Source organism: Nannospalax galili, unplaced genomic scaffold, assembly GCF_000622305.1.
Source record: "Nannospalax galili isolate Female #2095 unplaced genomic scaffold, S.galili_v1.0 scaffold336, whole genome shotgun sequence".
NCBI classification, from domain to species: Eukaryota; Metazoa; Chordata; class Mammalia; order Rodentia; family Spalacidae; genus Nannospalax; species Nannospalax galili.
In genome coordinates, this window is record NW_008343385.1 from 5,591,782 (window position 1) to 5,613,360 (window position 21,579).

General features: G+C 44.8%; 1 protein-coding gene across 3 annotated transcripts in view; it reads right to left on the reverse strand.

Moving 5' to 3' along the window:
* The window catches only part of Peli2 (pellino E3 ubiquitin protein ligase family member 2), a 171,746-nt gene extending 156,138 nt beyond the window's left edge, over positions 1–15,608 (reverse strand). The window contains exon 1 of one of the 3 annotated variants that reach the window (XM_029566676.1): positions 15,178–15,607. In XM_029566676.1, the coding sequence (XP_029422536.1) occupies positions 15,178–15,254 (77 nt within the window). In that variant the 5' untranslated portion in view covers positions 15,255–15,607. Of the gene's footprint in view, positions 1–15,177 lie in introns of all 3 variants that reach the window. The other 2 variants (XM_029566675.1, XM_008839530.2) reach the window with 2 other exon arrangements.
* Between the last annotated feature and the right edge of the window lie 5,971 nt (positions 15,609–21,579).

Here is a 21,579-nt window from a genome sequence, read left to right on the forward strand (position 1 = left end):
TATAGTCTGTGTGCTCTGCTGTCCTAGATGGGATTCCCAAGCAAAAAAACCAGAGCATGAGCTTTAGCAGTCAGGAGGCATGGGAGATGTTCATACAAATGATTGAAGTGATGATCTGTGTCTCTTCTCTCTCATGGGGGGACAACTTGTACTGTCTTTTAATATTTAAAACAACAGTACATGAACATGCAGTGGTTATAAGACAATAATTCAATTGCAGGGCATTGTGGTGTGAGTGAACCATTTGAGTTGTACCCGGGGGTAGTTTACTATCCCAATCTGCTGCTTGAATCAGATAGGTCCCTGCTTTCCCCCACATAACAACTACTACTGCTTATCAAGATGCTGTATTTGTCCTTTGCTATTTTACCAGTTGACATCTGGCATCTTAGGATACCTGTTTGCTAAGAATGTTTTTCAGATGCCCAGAACCTCACCAAGCAAGGCACTGGAGTCACAGGTGGTTGAAATTGCACAGCACAAAGCTTTCTGAGGGTCTAAGTCTCTGAATTTCATCAAAGCCTTAAAACTCAAATCTAGTCCAAATTAACACTCAATGTAAGCAAAGAAAAGGCTTTTCCTGGGTTGTTGCTGGCCTGTGCTCTTCAGATTAGCTGCAGAAGTTCCATCACTGGAAGAAGCAACATCAGTGAGGGGACAGAAGCTGTTAACGGTCTTTTCCCTTAATATCAACAGAAAGAGTAAGGAAACAAAAACTCCACAGGCAGTGGCACTGGGATACAAACACCAACCTTTACTGATGAGGGAAAGTATCTGAAGTTCCTTCTTAAAAAAAAAGTTTTGTTATATTTTACAGAAGTTAGTGTATGTGTATGCAGGCATGTGCATATCACAGCACATGTGTGGAGGTCAGAGAACTGGGAGATTTGTGGGAGCTGGTTCTCTCCTTACATCGTGTGGGGTGCTGGGGATTGAACTCAGGTTATTTGAGTTGGCAGCAGGCACACCTTTACCTACTGATCCATCTTGCTAGCCTCTTCGTGTTTAGTTTGTGGGATTTTTTTATTTTATTTTATTTATTTTTTTGGTGGTGCTGAAGATGGGATCAGACCCAGGACTTCACACATGCTATCAACCTAAAAAAAAAAATGCCCAAATTATCACCAACAACAGCAAAGGAAAACAGAAGATTCAAGGATGCGTACCACAGTCATGAGGTTAGAAGGCCTCAGCAGATCCTCTTGGAAGCTAACCTAGATGGGTCAAGGAAAGCCTACCTTGAATCAGCAATCCAACTGTAATATATTCGGGTAAATAAAATAGGTATGATAGGAGTGATTTTTATTCCTAGACATCATATATTTGATGTTTTGAAAGTATACCAGGAACAAAGCAAACTTCTTTACTAAAGAAGTTAATCTAATAATCTAAGTTGTTAACATTTTTTTAAAATGTACTGCTGGTAACTTCATTACAGGAATGAAATTTTGTGTCAGGTGTTTAATGAAAATTATCCAGTATACAGAGGTTACCCTTAAAAATTCAGTTAAAGGGTTCAGAACTACTTTTGAACACATACAGCGAACAGGGGGTTTAACAACAATGTTGGAGACAGAAAGGCCGAAGTTCATGGCTGGAGACTGCTACTCAGCTGGTAGAGTGCATGCCTAGCACACAGGAAGCCCTGGGTTCCATCCCCAGCACCCATAAAACCTGACAAGACGAAACTGGGATGGTGGTACTGGTCTCAGGGCTACATTTAAAAAAAAGAGAGAAGAAAAAGGAGGGGGAAGAGGAGGTGGTGGAGGAGGAGCAGGAGCAGCTTCAAAGGCAGCCGACATTCAAGTCAAAGCTCTATCAGATAGGACTCAGTTTTCCTGGCCTACAGAATGAGAACTGACACCTTACTCAGAGTTGAGAAAGGCTGGGTGATGGCAGCACTCACATAGAATCAGCTGAGAAAAAGCACTCAGAAAGGTCAGAAGTCATTATCAGGATTTAGGAGCCAGCCCTCTGTGCTCTCTCCCCAAAGGGGAAGGAGGAACTCAGTCTATAAAGGAGCAACGTCTAGATGGAACTTCCTGTCTCCAAAGTAAAAGGCGGCTTAGATTCTGACAGTTCCTCTTTAACAGAGTTTTCAAACTTAGGCTCTCACAGCACCAGGAAGCTCTACTTCAATTCGAAAGGAAGGGAGCACCCTGAAGGTCAGGCAGAAATTGAGAGGCGCACAGGACCCGTAACCTATAACCAGGGCTTCCACAAACATCAAACACGTCTAGAAAAGAAGTCTGCTAAGTTACTTGTCAGAGGGACTGGAGCAAGATGCCAAGTCCTGTGCAGCTCAGCAAGAGACAACAGGGGCACAGGGGCTCCTTAGCAGAGGGAGCAGGAAGCCCTGCTTCCTACAATGACCACTAGAAAGCACACTGGGCTTCCTCAGACAAGGAAGAGCGACCTGTGGGCTCTGGTGTCATCACTTTTCTCTGTGCCCTCCTACCCAAGTAGACACAGGGACACCATTACCTGGGCCTGCGGGGATGCCAGGTCCAGGGAAAGAGTTATTAAATCCCTGACTTCTTGGCCAGTGTCCAGCCCCAAAATATTAACCAGTTACAGTGCAAGTTTCTAACACAAACCACAGTAAGTGGTGAAACGACTACACTGCTCCACAGATGCCCCTGGCAGATGGGGGCTACACCCACCAGGAGTGCTGTCCCTCAGCAAGAGAAGGGAGGAAACAGGAAGCGGTAAGAAACTAGAAGCCCCGGAGTCCTGAGGATTACTCCACTCAGCTATTCATAAGCCTCCCACTCTGCCAGCTTCCTGGAGGACTCACTGAAATGCTATCACCTCGGTTTCCCTTTCCAAGACCGCAGTCTTTCCAAGGGTTACCCCAGCCCTCCAGTGCCCTGATTTCCACAATGAATCTCTCAACTCCCCAAACTCTCTGCCTTCATGTACTATAGTCTCAGCTCACCAACCAACCTCACTCACCGCACTCCACTAACTCTACACACCCTTTCCACCTCAGCTTAAGGGGAACCACAGAACCCTTCCCTCCTGCAAAAAATGAGTTTTGCCTCCATCCATCTTTGTACTTAGCAGCACCTTGCTAGTTTTAATTTGCTCAGTCCTTCTTTGCCAAGAGACTACAAGATCCAAGGCTCATCACTCCCCATACCCCTAATATAAGAACTTGCTGACTAACAATCTACTCTAACTACACTCCCAATTCCATCTCTTTCCCCAAGCATTATTCAGCCTCATGGTTCTAACACCCTGTGTTTTCTTTATTACAGTTCCAGAAGTCTAAGTCTCGTCAGGCATGGTGGTGTCGGCCTTTAATCCCAGCATACATAATGCGTTAAGTGGGAGGAGCTATATGAGATCCAACCAGCCTGGTCTACAAAGCATTTCCAGGCTAGCTGTGGCTACAGGGAGACTGTCTCAGGAAAAAAAAAAAAAAAAAAAAAAAAAAAAAAAAAAAAAAAGAAAGGTTGCCCCAAGAAATCCTTCCAATATCCCAGTAACATCTTCTTCACTGGGTAGAAGGAATCAAGTTTCAGAGCCAAGCACACTGACCTCCCAAACAGGCTCCTCTACCAAGGACGTGAGGAAGCTTGGCTGGGTCACTAGCTGGAACCTCACTGCACAAATAATAAAGTGCAATTCCTGGAACAATAACATAAAACACCTAAAAGAGCCAGGTGTGGTGGCGCACATCTTTAGTCCCAGCACTCAAGAGGCAGAGGCAGGAGGATCTGTGAGTTCAAAGGCCAGCCTGGTCTCCACAGTAAGTTCCAGACCAGCTGGGACTCTACAGGGAGACCCTGTCTCAAAAAAGACCAAAACAAAAAACAAAAAACTAAAAGACTCTGGCAGATGATGATTCCAGAATAACAGCTCCCTGTAAGCACTGCTCCTCTGTGCCATGTAAGATTTAATTCTCGGCATCTGATACCTGGGTTCCAGCACTCCTGGGCCTCTAAATGAAATCACCATGGTCAAAGCAACAAAAGCATCATTAGAACAAACCAAGTGGTTAATATGATTGAGTCAGTGTGCACAGTGAATCCCATTTTCAATTAAACAAACCCTTATAGATAGAACACATGAAACTGTATACGTAGTCCCAAACATGATTTAAGCTTTAAAAGTACAAAATGGTAAATGCTGTGAATTTACAAAACTCAACATTTGGAAGTGTGGGTTCTCCATTCTTCACTCTCTTACTACAAGTAGAAAATGATGACATTCCCTAACAGAATCTGGGCAAACCTTAGAAATGATATTTATCTCAGCTAGTTACTAGAGGAGTCTCTTTTTTCCTTTCTAAGGGATGTGCCCAGTTTGGAGGCAGTGCTGGTGGGTCCCCTATCTGCAGCCCTCCCTGTGATCCCTACCCAGCATTCCCAGGGCACTGCGGCTCTCACACCTAGCTTCTCTGTAGGGAGCACGCTGACCCACCACAAACCACGCAGCACCACAGTTTCCACCTTTGCTTGCTTCTTACTAGGCACCGGCAGACTTTTCTCCATGGTGTGCACGAGGCTGAAGAGTTCCATTCTGACTGTGGCAGTCATAGATAGGCACAGCCGGTGTAAACGAGCTTTCCGTGGCATCACTTACCCACCCAACTGCAGTGCTAAAATGTTTCCTCTGGGGCTGGAGAGATGGCTCAGTGGTTAGGAGCACTGGCTGCTCTCACAGAGGACCCAGGTTCAGTTCCCAGAATGCACAAGGTGGCTAACAACCATTCATAACTCCAGTGTTTCAAGGGATCTGACCACCTCATCTGACCTCCATGGGCACCACATATGCACGTGGTGTACCTATCGACACGCAGGCAAAACACTCATACACATAAAATATTAATAAATAAATAAGTACCTATCTCTTCTGGTCTACTCAGAGTCCTGGACCTGCAGGATGCTGGTATGGATTACTTCCCCTACTCAAATCTCTGTTCCTTCTGTTATATCAAGTCAAAGTGACCTTGAAAAGCCTGAAAAATCTACGCCATGCATTTCGCTGTCCTGGGAAAGCTGCTTATGTGGACGTCTCCCAGAAGCGAGGCTCTCAGCTGAGTTATTCTTTGGCTGCTTTGCTTGCAGCACATTTCAGGAGATGGTTCTGAGGATGGAGATTAATGAATGCAAACAAACTCGCAGATGACTTACACAAGATAAAGCTATTCCACAGATGCTTTTGTTAGCTAAGATTTTCAAACCCTATAGTACTTAATGTTTAGAATAACTCATCCAAAAAGCTGTAATTATGCTAATTAAAATAATCAATAACCTAAAGGAAAGAAAAACAACTCCACAAAAGCTCAATGAATTTATTTCATATTAGAGTTGTCAGAGCTGACGACAGGACCAAACACAAGCATGGTGCTGTGGTGTATGGCTGTATACCAAAGCTCCCAACTAATGGCCTACAACTACTACCTCTGCTCATCTGCTCACGATTCTTTCACTTGAGCAGACAGTGGTATAGAGAGCTCAGCGCTGCTCCTGGTGATGCCAATGTCAGCTGAACAGAACCAAGGAGCTATGGTGGACTCACTTACTGTCCTACAGCCTCAGCTGGAGCAGCCAGGATGGCTGGGGTCCTCCCCTTTTATAAATCTCTTACATCGGAGCCATCTCTCCAGCCCCCATGGTCAGACTTCTTAAACTGGCAGCTGCCCTCTAAAAGAACATTCTGGTATATAACTTTACCCCTATAAAATCCTATTTTGAAGTGCTAACCTCCCAGAAAGCCTTAGACTGTGACTGCACTTGGAGTTAAGTCTTAGAAGAGGTAATTAAAGTCAAATAAGGTAATTCAAGAAGGCCCTGATCCAGTATGACTGGTGCCATACAAAGAAAAAGAGTCAACAGAGGCAGGCAAGCACAGGGAAGCCATAGATGAACATGGGAGAGGGTGATTCTCTGTACACCAAGGAGAGAGGCCTTATGAGAATCCACCCTCCTGACACTGAGCCTGAGCTTCCGGCCTCCAGAACTATGAAAAAGTAAGTTTCTGCTGCTGTAGCCCTGTCTCCAGTGCTTATGTGGGAGCCCCAGCAAACGGAAATAAAAGGTTAAGAACAGAGGCTCTGGCATTCACTAAGGTAGTGCCTAGAGCCATGCAGGTCACTTCCACCACAAGCAGTGGTCAGCGCAAACCCCAGAGCCAGAGGGACTGAGAGGAGGAACTCCCCCTGGGGAGAGGTCCACCACACATAGACAGGGCAGGGGAACAGTGGCTGTCTAGGATGAGCGTGAGGTAAAGCCAAAGCCCTGAATTCCCTGTTTGATCTCCATCCACAGCCACATCACCAACTGGGAAAGCCGGGTCATCTCCATCTGGGAAATCTAGCCTTTCAGTACAATTCTTATACTGGATGGCTTAAAGGTTGAACAAGAGAGCACTTATTAAGGGAAAACAGTTGAAGCGTGGGAAAAACATCCTGAGTAGAAGGGGTCTATTCTGCATACTTTTCTGGGATCTGGTATGAAAAAAGAAAATTCCTTTGGGTCTATGGTCCTTTTGCTAAAAAGAACTTTCCTCAAAGTAATCAATCAATCAAGTGCCCCAGGAAAAGCTAATTACACACAGATCGAGAGGTGTGATGACAATTTCAGTGTTCGCAGCAGAGGAGCAAGAAGCAAAGTTTCTTTGCTAGGGAAGGGTGGGGCGGGAAGGGGGGACACACCAAGGCGCCGAGGAGGCACTTGCTGGAATAGTCAACAGCCCATATCATACGAAAAACCAAGAAGCTAAACATACAACTGCCTGCTCTAGTTAGAGTCTGTTAAACTGGTACTAATTAGAAGTACAAAGCTTGCAATGATGATTTCTTACCCTAAAAAGTTTCAACATGAGCTGAAAAGCAGGGAACAAACATAGTTAAGTGTCTGAGTGTGAGAAGCAATATATGGATGGCTGGAAAAGAAAACCTCAGTAGAGACTTAAACCTGCTGCGGAAAATGCCCCTGATGCATATGCATTAGGTTTGTCAACCACTACGCTGGATGCCACAGTATTTCCAGCCGTCGTTAACAGGCATTAATAGCCACAGCCTTTCAATGCCACTGTGGCAGCTGGTGGAGCAGGAACAGATGGCCTGCTTCCCTTAGAGGCAGAACTTTCTGCAGGTGACAAAATGACTGTTAGGTAACTCACGAAAAGAAAAACAAACAAAAGTTGAAAGTGGAATTAGCTGTTATCAGGAAAGGAGTGTCTCAGAGAGACTTTAACTTGGCCCTAAAGGCTGGGAGGAGTCTTTCAAGAATTGTCACTGAGTAACAGAAAGCAGTTTCCCCTCCTTCCAAATTGGAATTCCAATGTCCTCGACCCCTGGGGACACAGTGCTGACTGGAGCTAGGGACACTCCATGGGTGTTTACTGTGCCCCAGAGATGTGCCCATCACTCCACAGGAGGCCAAGTCACCCTACCCTTAGGGGTAAATATCAAAGGAAAACCAGTTTGAGTGAACTGGTGGAATGCAAGTACTACTCTGGGTATAAGCAAGCTTCACCTCAGACTGACCCATGTTGTATCTGTCTTTGTATCTGTGCAAAACTGCTTTGCCTCAATTGATAGAATACCTGGAACTCAAACACCTATTCAAGGTGGTTTAACTAGGAAAAAAAGAAGTGTAAATAAAAACTAAAAAGTAGGTGCTCTTGAAAAACAAGGACTATTTTCTCAGAAACTTTTCCTGGATGATTCTATCTGAAAGGAGTGCCACTACCATTTATCCTTAGCACCTTACCCTGCTAACCCCCACCCCACCACAACCTGTGCACCCAATCATTCTGTGGAACTCTGTCTGCCGTCTCTTCCCCTAGAAGGTAAACTCCCTCAGGTAGGCAGAGAAGTTACCAGATTGCTACTGTAGCCTAGGGCTGGGGCTGGACCTTGGCCAAGAAGATTTTAGTCTTTGAACAAATTGATTGATTACACAGGGCTAGGGGCAAGGGATGAAACTAGGTCCCAGGAGGAACAATCAGGCAGGATCTGGAAAGCAGACAGAGGCCCTCTGGCTCACACTCCATTCTTTCTCTACCAGGGAGGACTCCACCTGTTTCCCCCTCCATCTCCACTGCCTCCTCTTTGCTGAGGGCTTTCTCCACAGCCTTCTCTCTTCTGAAAACCCTGCAGAACGTTTCCTACCCCTCAGAGTCTAAACCCTTCCAAGAAGTCATAAGCCCCTCATGGCCTTATTCCATTCTCACCTTTCACATTATCTCATTATTTTTCAGTAAGTTGCTTTTCTAGCCATTTGGAGTCAGTCCCTCGCTCCTTGAAGGAACTGTGTACAGTGCTCTCCTCCAGTTTCAGTGTACCCTGCATCCTCTTCCTAGAGCCCTCTTGCCCCCTCACCTGCCTCTAGGTAGGCCGTGCCCTTCTCATTCTAGCAGGGGCTAGGTGCCCTGCTCAGTACCAGCACGCATCACAGCCTTCTGCTGTGTTAGGCTGGAAGCTCTGCAGCAAGAACTAAGTCTGCCTTGTACATCTGAAGTGTCAAGCAAAGCATTAAACAAATATTTGTATATGCTCGAATAATGGGGGGAAATACATTTTGTATCAATAATAATTGGTCACTAAAGGCATGTGACAAGAATATCTAGCAATCACCACAGCAGGGAACCTGTCCTGCCTTCTTTTCTAGCTATATTCCCCAGTCTGCAAGAGCAGACACCCAATAAATATTTGTTGAATGAATTCCTGGCTTGCCTGATGTGACTCCACCCCTTTCTCTCCCGCTTAAGAAAACATACCACGATGCATGTGGGTGAAAAAAAAATGTCATTACTAAAGGGACATCACTGAATCAGTTGGAAGATCCGCCCTTTATTACTGTCATAAATTATGAGCCACATATCTAAAGACTCATCCTCACATGAGGTGGTGGAGAGTGGTTCGGAATATCTGATTCAGACAAAGCTAAGAAATATGAAGCACTTTCTGTGCTTGTCATTCTGTTTTCCAGAAGATGAAGATGACCATAAGTTCGGTAAGAATAAGTCAATCATTCTAACCTTCACTTTCCCTTTTATAAAACAGATTTCTGTAGACATACCCAAGAGAACCTTTCAATTAAATCTCAAGACTTCAAGAATTTTTTTCTGCCAGTATTTTTGTCCCATGCCAATGAAGCCCAGCAGTTGCTGCCGTGTCCATTTAAAAGTCAGCCTACAACCCCACACCAGCACTCCAAGGAGGCCACAACCCCTGTGCACAGTCCCAGGGGGACAGTTTCAGTCTCCCTCAAATACAGTGAACATCATGTTTTATTTTGTTTTGCTTTGCTCTTATGTGTCTGTGTTTTATTTTTTGTATAAAATATGTATGGCACAGTCACTGGAACCTGAATCAATCTGGCTGTATTGCTGTTTATACAAAGCATCCCCCAAATAATGATCGCATGAAGAAATAACAACCAGAAACGACAAGTCTTAATAAGTTTCAATCTTGGCATGTTAAAGAAACAAATCTGAGAAGGGAGACCACAAAGCCATACAGACAGCCACACACGCCAAACAAGGCTAAAGTTAGTAAAGGAAAATATAGCAACCCAAAGCCTGGTCACATCATAGCCCGTAATAGCCTACAGAATGAAGCACTCCATCTACACAAACAGACTTCAGTCAGTGCTCCACATCACCCAACTTGCTGAATGGCAGTAAAGATTTTCTTTGTATGTATTTTTTAAAATTCAGAAATCTTTTATTCTACAAAACATAGTGTCTGACATCTTTGGGCTCCAATTAGAGTGGAGGATAAGAAAAGGAAATTTTATAGTGTCCACCGTAAGGTTCCCTCTCACTACCAGAGAGGCGCAGTCAGGACAAGTCTAAAGAGAAAACACATGGAAACTGAGAGCTGCTTTAAAAAATAACGGTCCACAAACTGGTCAAGCACTGGAGCCCTTTGTCTCATCTGACAGAACTGGCTGTTCCAAGGGAACAAGGCAGACACCTGCCCCTTTTACTTCAGTTTCTAATCAAATTGATAAGCCTTGATGGCCAGAGGTTCGTAAACCTCTTTTTGTGCCAGGACACTTTAGCAGTCTCATAAAGGCTACTAAGCCTTACTCGGGGAAAAGTTTTCAAAATAGGTTTAAATTAGAAAATAACCACATATGTGCTTTTTTAAGAGCTTTGTTTTGAAGAGCAGGAGATGCAGCCAGGGCCTTGCATGTGCTAGGCAGGGGCTTTACCACTGAGCCTACCCACACTTGTACTGTTTCTTTCCAGACAGGGTCTCAAGTAGTGCAGGCTGGCCTCAAACTCACTATGCCATTATGCAGCTGAGGATGCTCTTGAACTCCCTAGGATACAAATGTGTAGCACTATGCCCTGCCTACACCTATACTTCTGTATTAAGACAAATAAATCTAGCTGTAAGTCTTTCTGTTGCCTAGTCTCCAAACTGGGTGAGATACTACATTTCAGCTGGTCAACTGTTACAATATAGACATAAGGTTTTTTTTGTTTTTGTTTTTTGATTTTTGTTTTTGGTCTTTTTGAGACAGGGTCTCTCTATAGCCCCAGCTGTCCTGGAACTCACTAAGTAGACCAGGCTGGCCTTGAACTCACAGAGATCTGCCTGCCTCTGCCTCCCAAGTGTGTGGATTTTTGTTTTTTTACCTTTTGTATGTTCCCTGAATTCCATCTGTGGACCCATGGTTGAGAATGCTGATAAAAGTATACTTTGTAAAGCATCAAATACAAATAAAGCCTTACAAAAAGTATTAGCCACTCAACTGTGAGGTAAGGGAAACCAAAAGTGTAAGCATTATTTTCCCCAAAACTATGATGGGTCATTAGTCAGTTGCATGCTTCAAGCTGAAATCAAAAGGGGTTTGTGGGGCTGGTAGCACTGCTGGAGTCAGCCTTGCAGCAGGGAAATCGTGCAGACAGTGACATACAGTGACCCAACGCAGCCAGCAGCAGCTAGGAATGTGAGCAAACTCCCTCTTTCCACAAGGCCTGTGGAAAAGAATAAAAGGGCTAGATCATGTACCTCTTAGGCCCCTTCCCCTCCTAAATTGTTATCAGATTATCTCCTTCTGCTAGCTGTTTATTCCCATACTTAAACTTCAAAACATTCTGGCTTTTAAAAGTTGTTTAAATTACAGTTACTCATTTATTTTGAAAGCACAAGTGTGGTGAAGATCAAGAGACAACCTGACAGTATTGGGTCTCTCCTTCTGCTATGTGGGTTCCAGGGATCAAAGTGAGGTTGTCAGAATTGGTGGTAAGTGCCTTACCCACTGAGTCATCTCACCAGTCCCATCCTTGCCATTATTAAACTTAAACAGCAAGTTAGACCCAATTTGAATGATCTTGTATACGACCTAAAACCAGTAAATCAAATATAAATACTATTATAACTTTTTAAAGCCTGTTCTGTTCATGTTTACTTGATAAAAGGCAAATCACAGCACTGGTCTTGTGTATATGTGTTTGCATGTGTGTGTATGCACATTGGTCTTGTATATATGCATGTGTGCACGTATGTTCATGAATGTGTACATATGCATGTGGAAATCAGGGGTCAATGTAAGGTGTCCTCCTCTGTCACTCTCCATGGTAATTTCTGAGACAGGGTCTCTGACTGAACCTGGAGCTCACCATTTTGGCTAACTAAGAAGCCCCTGGGATCTGTTTGTCTGTGCTTCCCCAGTGCTTGGAGTTAGTTACACACCCCCTGCGTGACTTTTACATAGGTGCTGCAATCCAAACTCAGGTCCCTGTGCTTATATAGCAAGCACTTTAGCCCTGAGTCATCTCCCCAGCCCAGGAGAAAAAAATGGGCTTTTTTTTCTGTTATTGAGACTCTAGATATGTGCCCCTTTGCATTCTAGCACTACTGCTTTGAGACTCTTACAAAATAAACAAAGGTCAAGCTACTTAGAATTTGTTAACTACTGTATGTTCCACATGTGAGTTAATGAACAGAACCAGAGAGCACAAACCAAGAAAGACTCTTGATGACTCCTAATCCAATCCTATTTTGATACTGCTAAAGAAAAAGAAGGTAGAACGAAGCCAAAATCACGAAGCCAGTGAGCCAGAGAGCAGGACCCGAATCGGGCCCCACCAACTGTAAAGGCATGCTCTCCTAACTACATTGTATGGGTTTTTTTGTTTTTTGTTGTTTTTTTTGTCTTTTTGAGACAGGGTCTCCCTGTAGCCCCAGCTGTCCTGGAACTCACTATGTAGACCAGGCTGGCCTTAAAATCACAGGGATCCTCCTGCCTCTGCCTCTGAGTGCTGGGATTAAAGGTGTGCACTGCCATGCCCCATTGTATGGCTTTTAAATCTCAAACCACTTCCCCAACTTTAAAATGACAGCCAAGTTTAAAATTCACAGCCAAAAATCTAAAACAACCGTTCTCTCCACCTTCAATTAAGCAGTGGACACAACAAAGACTTGTGGCTATGACACAGTAACTAGTCAGAATTATGAAATAATCTAAATTCCACAAACCTGAATGCAAAGTAAGGACCCCACCAAATTCTAACTGTGTGGCTTTCTCTTAGTATTGTGTAATCTATGAAAAGATGCAGGGAAGTATTTGTATGTAGATACAGACATGGATCAACTTTTTCAGCTTGCTCTCCAAACTTCCTAGTAGCATTTTATCATAGAATTCAGGGCACAGCAAAAAGGTCAATCACACAGCAAATAAAATAAAAACCACTGCATTTTACAAGTAAACAAATAACCACATCATTGCCAAGGGTCTTTTTTAACATCAAGAATAATTTCATCGAGAAAATCTTCCCGACAGTCTCTGTTCACCAATATATATGTCCTAAAGGATGAACTATGCAAAGTGATAGTAGTTTTTATTTAAATACTAGGGTTGCTTTAAAAGAGAAGACACCCTCTTATGTTCTGTGAGTGGAACACTGAAAGGCTTCCTTTAAATCTACCTATTTATTTATTCACCATCTTACCTTCCCTCATTAATGTAGTTAATATTGCAAAAGAGTCAGAAATCTACTCTTAAAAAAACCACAATTCAAGTATACACCAACCAGACCAGCATCTGCTACTTCAATTTTACTTTCTCAAAAGGCCTTCCTTAACCTAGAAGAAAACACCACCCATCTACAAAGGTAATAATCTACTGTTTATCTACTGTGGAGAAGTGTCAACACATCTAAAATGATCATTATTTATTCAGACGTTTCCTTCTTATGCTTTAGTCTACACTAAAATGAAAATTTCCAGTTCACTGCTGGATGATAGATAGCCCTAATGCCCAACAGTGCTGGCACATAGTAGGTACACTGATTAACTGCTGAGTGTCTAGCTCCAATTATAAGGTAAGAAGCTGTTATGCCATCCTTAGTGTCTCGTGGAAGAGCACTCGTAAAGGGCAGAGCACTTGCAATAGGCAATGTATTTACACAGACACTAGAACAATCCAGGGTGTAAATTCTTTTCCTGGCTTTGCATCCAGCGATGAGCACAAAACCTCTCCAGGCTCTGGAGCACACTGCTCCTCTGAAACATCTCAACAGATTGCCTCAAAAGGAAATAATGAAATAAAGTTCTGGCATAAATTAATCTTCTGTGTCGAGTTCACAGTGTTAAACATACTTTGAAGCTAGCCACATAAACAAAACCAAACTCCAAAAAATTAGGTTGGGCTGAAGTTACATAAGACAGACTAAACTGTGGCTTTTTCCCTTTTACTCCTCCCTCTTCGCAGAGAACTCTGACATCAGTCTTTTAAGTGCACGCAATTCCCATGCAGGTGCGAAAGGCCTTTATCTGCAGTTTATAGATTGGTAATGAGATTTCCAGTACCACCCCATTTAAAACGCTAGCAAAAAACTGAGGAAGACTAGGAAACTTTGAGGCAAGCTATCTCTAGAAGCTTCTTTAATAAAAACTTTTAAAAATTATTTTTTAAGTCATCACTTACATCAAAGTAGTTATCAAAGCACCTTTTTCAAATTTCCCAGAATCTTTCTGCATAGGGAGGACTCCTCCGGAGCCTAAGCCCACCCATAGGCACCCAGGACGGTCGGAAGACAGGTCTTTCAAAAGAGGACAAAAGCGCGGGTTCCTAGGAGCTGCACACCCAAAGGAAAAGATAATCCTTCGCCCTGCAGCACTAAACCCAAGTTGCCGGCCCCCATGTTTCCGGCACTTTCCTCCTCCCCTCCCACAGCCTTTTCACTGCCCACTTTATCCAGGTTTAATCCCGCGAAGCCTCCCTCCTGGCTTACTAAGGGTGCACAATAGAAATGTCACAAGGAAACTCAGGAAGTAGATGAAGTCTCTAATTGCTGCCGTTTAACGATTGCAGATAATTACTATCTTCAAAATGTGGTTTTCACCAGCGGAGAGAGAGCCTAGGCGGGCAAGCTGGCGAGCTCCCCCCGCCGCCGGGAGGGCATCCGCGAGACCCGGGACCCGAGGAGACCCGGTGCGGAGACCCCAGGGCTGAGGGGACCCCAAGGGTGAAGGGATTCCAGAGGTGCGGGACCCGAGGGGTGTGGGGACCCGGGGGCGAGGGGACCCTAGGGGTGAAGGGACCCCAGGGGTGCGGGAACCCTAGGAACGCGGGGACTCCAGAGGTGCGGGAACCCAAGGGGTTCGGGGACCCCAAGAGTGCGGGGACTCGAGGGTAAGGGGTCTCGAGGGACACAGGGACCCCAGAAATGCGGGAACACCACCGATGAGGAGACCCGAGGGACCCCAGGGTTGAGAGAACCCCACGGGTGCTGGAAACTGAGGAGCGCGGGAATCCGAGGGGTGAAGGGACCCGAGGACAGAGGGGGTCCTTGGGGTACAGGACCCGAAGGGCGCGAGCCCAGGGTCCAGGCCCGCCGCCCGGGGTCACTCTCGGCGTGGGGAAGCCTAGGCCCTCCGGGCTGCCCAGGGTCACAGACAGGTCGCTGCCCGCGGCGGTCACCGGAACAATGCGCAGAGCGCAGCGGGCACCACCGCCCGGGCCGAAGCTCCGGGTTCTGAGGCCGAAGCTGGCGGCCCGCGGTCCTGGGGGTCGGAGAGGCGCCCCGCGGCGCAGCGACGCGTAGGCGCCCGGCGCCCTCCCCGCAGCAGGAGCGGGTGCCCCTCTGGATCCCCGGAGTCGCCACTGCCCCGCGCCGACCACGCATCCCGCTCAACGCCCGGTGCGCGGACCGTCCCCGGCCTCCCCGCCCGGCCCGGCTCTCGGGACCCCGACTCACCCGAGAACCACCAGCTCCCCGTATTTCACCGGCTCCTTGTTGGGGGCGCTGGGCTCCTCCTGCCCGGGGGAAAACATGGAGCCGCGCTCGGCCGCCGCCGCCTCCGCCGCGATGCCCGCCGCGTCCGCGCCGCCGCTACACTCCCATCCCGAGAACGGGGTGAGCGCGCCGGGAAACGGCACGGCGGCGAACGGGGCGCGGGGCGGCCAGTCCCGCGGCTGCTCCGTCGTGGCTGCGCGCTCGCCTGCACGGCTTCCCCGGAGCTGCTCGCTCCGCGGCCGCCGCGAGCCAGACGCGGCAACGACTGCGAGAGGCGGCGGGGGACCTGTCCGCCTTGAGCCGCCGACGGGGCCCCTCGGGAGGGAGGAGGGCGCGGGCGAGAGCGGCCAGGAAGAGCGAGCGCGGCCGGGCGGCTAGTCGGGCAGGTGGGACGCTTGCTCAGCCGCCTGCGCCCTCGGCGCCCCCGCCCCGCCCCCGCCGGCCGCCCCCGTGTTATGTAAACATAGAGTAAAGGGGAAGGGAAGCCCTTAAAGGAGCAGCTCTGTTTTTCTCCTCACTTCCTCCTGAAAGTTGGAGCGGCGAGTCCTCAGGCCTCCACCGTGCCCGGGACCCCCAGCCTTGCCCGTGCCGGCCCAGAATGACAAGGATGCAGGTGGAGCGTTTGCGCCCTCCAAGTGCCTGTGTCCCTACTCACGTCACAAAGTGTCGCGCTCGAACCTCAGCGTCTCGCCTTCCAAAGCCAAGTCCTTCAAAGCTGGAAGGAGGCTAGGAAGCAGGAGGAATCGCATCAGGAGCTCGCCAGCATGGTACACGACGTACCAGCCCCGATTTGAACGCAAAAATTAGGAAGGGAGGGAGGGAGAAAAAGAGAAGAGGAAAAAAAGTTTTTTGTTTTTTATTTTTATTTTATTATTTATTTAAATTGACAGCTCTAAATGATTTACTCTAAATGATTTTGAGGATTTTTTTTTTCGTCTTTTTGAGACAGCATCATCCTGTAGGCCCAGCTGGCCTGGAACTCACTATATAGACCAGACTGGTCTCCACTTCACATAGATCCGCTGTGTAGACCAGGATGGCCTCTACCTCACCAAGATCCACCAGCCTCTGCCTCCAGACTGCTGAGACTAAAGGCATGTGCCACCACTTTAATCCCTTATTCCCTTTCTCTGTGTTTTCTTTCAATCCCTTAAGGAATTTAAGAGGAAATTAGGTGAATTTTTTAATAAAAATTCTTTATTACCATAGTTTAATCATTAAATGCACCTTTTTTATACTTTTTTACATTACTATGTCTTTAAAATACTGTAGACATTATAGTTTTAGTGACTGCTGTTTTCCATCATACAGAATTTTATTATTCTAACATTTGTTAAGCCCTGGAAACGTGATAAAAACAAGACATTATTGCCTGTCACTGCCTTTCAAGACTGTTAAAGAAATAAATACTGCAAAAACTATGTATAAACAGCAACTGATTGCCTGTGACCCTAACTAAAGGGCTAGAAAAGAAATAATTGCATCTGTAACCTTCTATTCTGCTGTACAGCACTGTGCATGTAAAGTTATCTGACAGGTTATTACTGTAGTAACACGATGCTTCTGGTAATTTTACTTCAGTTAGTAACTGGCTTTTTTTTTTTTAATGAGATCCTAGAAATAGATTACTCCAAATCTACAAAAGCCCCACTATTGATAAGCCAAAAATAAACTTTATTAAACAATTAGCTTATCTCTGCTAATTACAAAACTTAAACTGAAGAGAGCTACCATCCATATTGTACATAGTCTATGTAGTTTTATGTTAAGAAAATGTAAAGGTTTAACCAGCAATGTTTCACTAAAAAGTTAAATTATTTCTCATACAATGTTGGTCTGATTTCCATCTGAATTTCTGTGTGACTATGTTGCTTTTCCTACTTAGCATATAGATGTGTGACTATCAGCGATCTATTAAATCATGCTACTGTTACACAGTCTCCCTAATTACAGTACCTAGCTCTGTCATCAGAATGTCTCTAGGTCTATTCTATTGCTGCTACTGATCTCTAGGCTGCAATTACCTCCTCTGTTGGCATGCTGTGCTTTTGTGCTTGTATTAAGGCTGTTCTGGCTCTATTTCTTCTTGCTGTGCTCGGCATCTGCTGCAGAGATGAGGGAAACAAATATTTATTAAACTCCTATTAAGTTCCAGGCACTAGGCTGAGAGTTTCCCATAAGTTGTCCCAAGCTTTGTCAAGGCCATCCTGCATTCCAGTCAGCTGCCCAGGACACCCCTGACTTCCACAGGGCATCTTTCCACTCTCTCCCAGCATGTCTTTGGGCGTGATGATAGTGCTTAATCAATCGGGTCTGTCTTTATCAAAGTTACTTAACAGGTAGTGTTGCTTTCAATGAGTTTTTGATCTTAGGCAGCTCAGGGCTTGTAAGTAGATCAGTACTGTCAGTCACTGTGAGCCTTGAAATCTTCCCAGCTGGTAAGAGTGATTCTATTGATTACAGTTAGGAATACAAGCAGGTGACAGGCTCAGGACTCCAAATGAGCAAATGGACCAAATGAGGACTGTGGCACATTGGTGGCCTGTGCCCTCCTGAGAGAGTACCAGACACTCGTCGCTACCTAATTGTTGCCAGGTGAAATGACAGCTTGTTCCCATTGTATTAAATCATTTTTAAAGTGCCCAATGCTGATTATGCCCAATCTCCCAATGTTGAATGGTCAGAAATTCATTCAAGCTTTTTGAGGGGAGGGGGTGCTTTGCTATTGGGAATGTTTGTTTGGTTTGGTTGATTGATCTTTTTTGAAAAATATTTTATTTATTATTTTTATTTTATTTGTATGATTGTATTGCCTGCAAGTGTTTAAGTGCACCGTGTCATGCAATGCCCATGGAAGTCAGAAGAGAGAGAGTGTTAGATTCCCTGGAGCTGGAGTTATGGACAGTTGTTAGCCACCTTGTGGGTGCTGGGAATCCAATCCAGGTCCTCTGCAAGAGCAGCTAGTGATCTTAACCGCTGAGCCATGTCTTCAGCCCCTGGTTGGTTGATCTTTAAACACAGTATGGGCCAATTAAAACCACCCCCACTTTCTACATGGTACCCAAAGGCTCTAGTTTGCTTTCGCTGATTTTTTGGAAACATACATGAGTGAAAGTAAGTGAACACTTTTCAAGTGGGATCAAATAGTAGGACTGGCACAGTGGCATGGCAGTAAACTTGACTTTCTCAGAGTTGATGATTTGTGACCCTGAAGAAGCCAGTTTGCATCCTTCTCTGCCCATCTTTTTCAGTTATCTGTTTGCAGCTTAAACCAGTTGGAACATGCCCCCTTCCTCCATCATTCCAGCTAACCTTAGGAATCTGATTGTAGCATGAATTTATCCCCTCCTGAATGTAATTGTTTTAGTAGCTCCAGGCTGGTGGGGAAATCTGGCTGTGCCATCTGCCAATCCACTGAGAGCCAGGGTGGACTTGGCTGTCCTTGCTACCTGGACAGCTCCTTCCCTTCCTGCTGGCTGTCATGAATGTCCCTTCAGACCACTCCTAAAGAGGGTGACACCCAGTTTCCCACAGTCTTGACACTGCTACCAGAAGCCATGTGTTTACAAATCAACTTACTGTTGATTTCACTTCCTATCTACTTCTTTTACTTAAAAATTAAAAGATTTAATGATAGGGTTGATGTTTGTTTTAACCATAACTTATGTAAGATCACTCAAATACATCCTAGTTTTTCTAGAATGAAGAGTCTAACTTTTATTGTTGTTTTGTTTTTTGAGACAGGGTCTCCCTGTAACCCCAGCTGGCCTGGAACTTGCTATGTAGACTAGGCTGGTCTCAAGCTCACAAGAGATCTGCCTGCCTCTGCCTCCCAAGTCCTGGTATTAAAGGCATGCATTACCATGCCTGGCAAAAGTTTTGATCCCACCATATTTATGTTTACAAAGACTAAGAAACAAGCATACTCTTTTAAAATATACGTATTTGGACAAGCTGGATTTTTTTACACAATGTTAGATTCCATTTCATTTTTAAGCTATGTATTTGCCTATAGGCATCCTTTCATGTGTGTGTGTGTGTGTGTGTGTGTGTGTGTGTGTGTGTGTTCGAGACAGGGTCTCCCTGTAGTCCCAGCTGACCTGAACTCACTATGTAGACCAGGCTGGCCTTGAATTCACAAAGATCCTCCTGCCTCTGCCTCCTGAGTGCTAGGATTAAAGGTGTGCGCCAACACACCTGGCCTAGGCATCCTTTTGTTTGTTTCTGATTGAGAGTAATGTGCACTCTTTGTCAAAAGTTTGGAAAAAAATGGGAAAAAGAATTTTTGAAAACCTTTTAAAAATTATCTGTAAATTTAACTGAAAATAGCCCTCTTGATCATTCTGTATTTTTCTTTCACTTTTTAAAGCATTTTATTTATTTGGGTGGGGGGTGTGCATGCCAGGCATATTTCAGGTCGGCAAGCTTGGCAGCAAGCACCTTTACCCAGAGCCACCTCAAGACCCTACTCTTTCTTCCTTCCCTCCTTCTTTCCTTCCTTCCTTCCTTCCTTCCTTCCTTCCTTCCTTCCTTCCTTCCTTCCTTCCTTCCTCCTCCTCCTCCCTCCCTCCCTCCCTCCCTCCTTCCTTCCTTCCTTCCTTCCTTCCTTCCTTCCTTCATTCCATCCTTCTTACCTCCCTTCCTTTTTGTATTTGCCATGACTCGCCTTTATAGATTTGTTATCCTACTTTTCTTTGTTTAATATTATGGTATGAGTAGTTTTTTTCACTAGACCCTCATGAATATTTCTGGGTTTTGATCATAAGTATCAACATTTAGTAACCATTCCTCCTTTATGGAACATTTAAACTTTTCCTATTAAAAATATATTTACATTTGTTATTACTTCATGAAAACAGATTTCTGCAAATAAAATTATTACATCAAAGGGTGTAAATATTTTTAAGACCTTTTGATGTGTACTTCCAAAGTGTTCTTTGAACCGATGGGGCCTGGCAATTTACACTGCAAACAGATGCTGCCTCAAGGGCTTCTCACCAGCATTTTTAAACCCTCACTAACTTGACAGGTGATCATTTCTTAGTTGCATTTCTATGATTGCGATTCTGAAGTGAGTCACTTTTATTTTTATTGTGTAGGAAAATAAAATAAAAATAAAAGCTACACACACAATATGAGATCTACCCTCAAAGATTTTTAAAGAACACACTACATTATGGTTTTGTTAGTTATAAGCACAATGTTCTACTACAAATTTCTAGAACCTTTTCACCTTGCATGACTGAATTTTCACCCCCCTTGAACAGCAACTCTCCTTTTCTTCCATCCCTCCAGCCACTGCTCTACTTTCTGCTTTAATGTGCTGGATGATTCTGAAAGCTTCACGTAAGTGAATCATGCAGTACTCTTCCATGAACTGCTTACTATGCTTACCACAGGGGCCTCAAGACTCACCCATACTGTAGAATGTGAAGATTTCTTTTATTTGCAGCCGAATAATAGTCTATCATATGTACCACATTTTCTTTATCCATCCATCTTTTGGTTTGGTTTGGTTTGGTTTTGGTTTTTTGAGATAGGGTCTCCCTGTAGCTTCAGCTGACCTGGCTAGCCATGATCTCACAGAGAGCCACCTGCTTCTACCTCCCAGTACTGGGATTAAAGGTGTGCACCACCATGCCCAGCTATCCATTTTTAATGAATGTTGCTGTTGTAAACAATGCTGTAGTAAACATGGAAGTGCAAGCATCTCTCAGGGATCTCGATTTCCATTCTTTTGATAACTACTTCAAAGTGGGATTGTTGACTCCTATGACAGTGTGAAGGTGTTTGTTTTGAGAAGCTCCTAGAATATGCGCCACAGCAGTATGCCATTTTATATTCACAGCATTGTACAAAGGTTCCAGTTTCTTCTCATCCTCACCTGTCTTCTGTTTTCTTCTGTGAGGATGTCCTAACAGGTCTGAGATCATGTGCATTGTGGTTTGATTTGCAGGTTCACTGATGGTAAGCATCCTTTGATGTATTGGTTGATATATCAGCATCTGTTGATATAGCTGGTGATTTGTATGACTTCTCTGTAAAAATTTCTAATTAAATCTTTAGCCTATTTAAAAAAAATACTCAGGTTATTTGTCTGGGTGCAATGGGTTTTACTGTTATTTGTTTTGGTTTTGAGTAGCAGGAGTTCTTTGTATGTTTTATTTTATGGACTTTTGTGAGACAGGGTCTCCCTGTAGCCCCAACTGGTCTGGAACTCAGTATGTAGATCAGGCTGGCCTCAATCTCTGCCTGTCTCTACCTCCCAAGTGTTAGGATTAAAGGCATGGGCCACCACCCTTAGCCTTTGTATATTTTAGATATTAACCCCTTGCCAGATATATAGTTTGCAAATATTTTCTC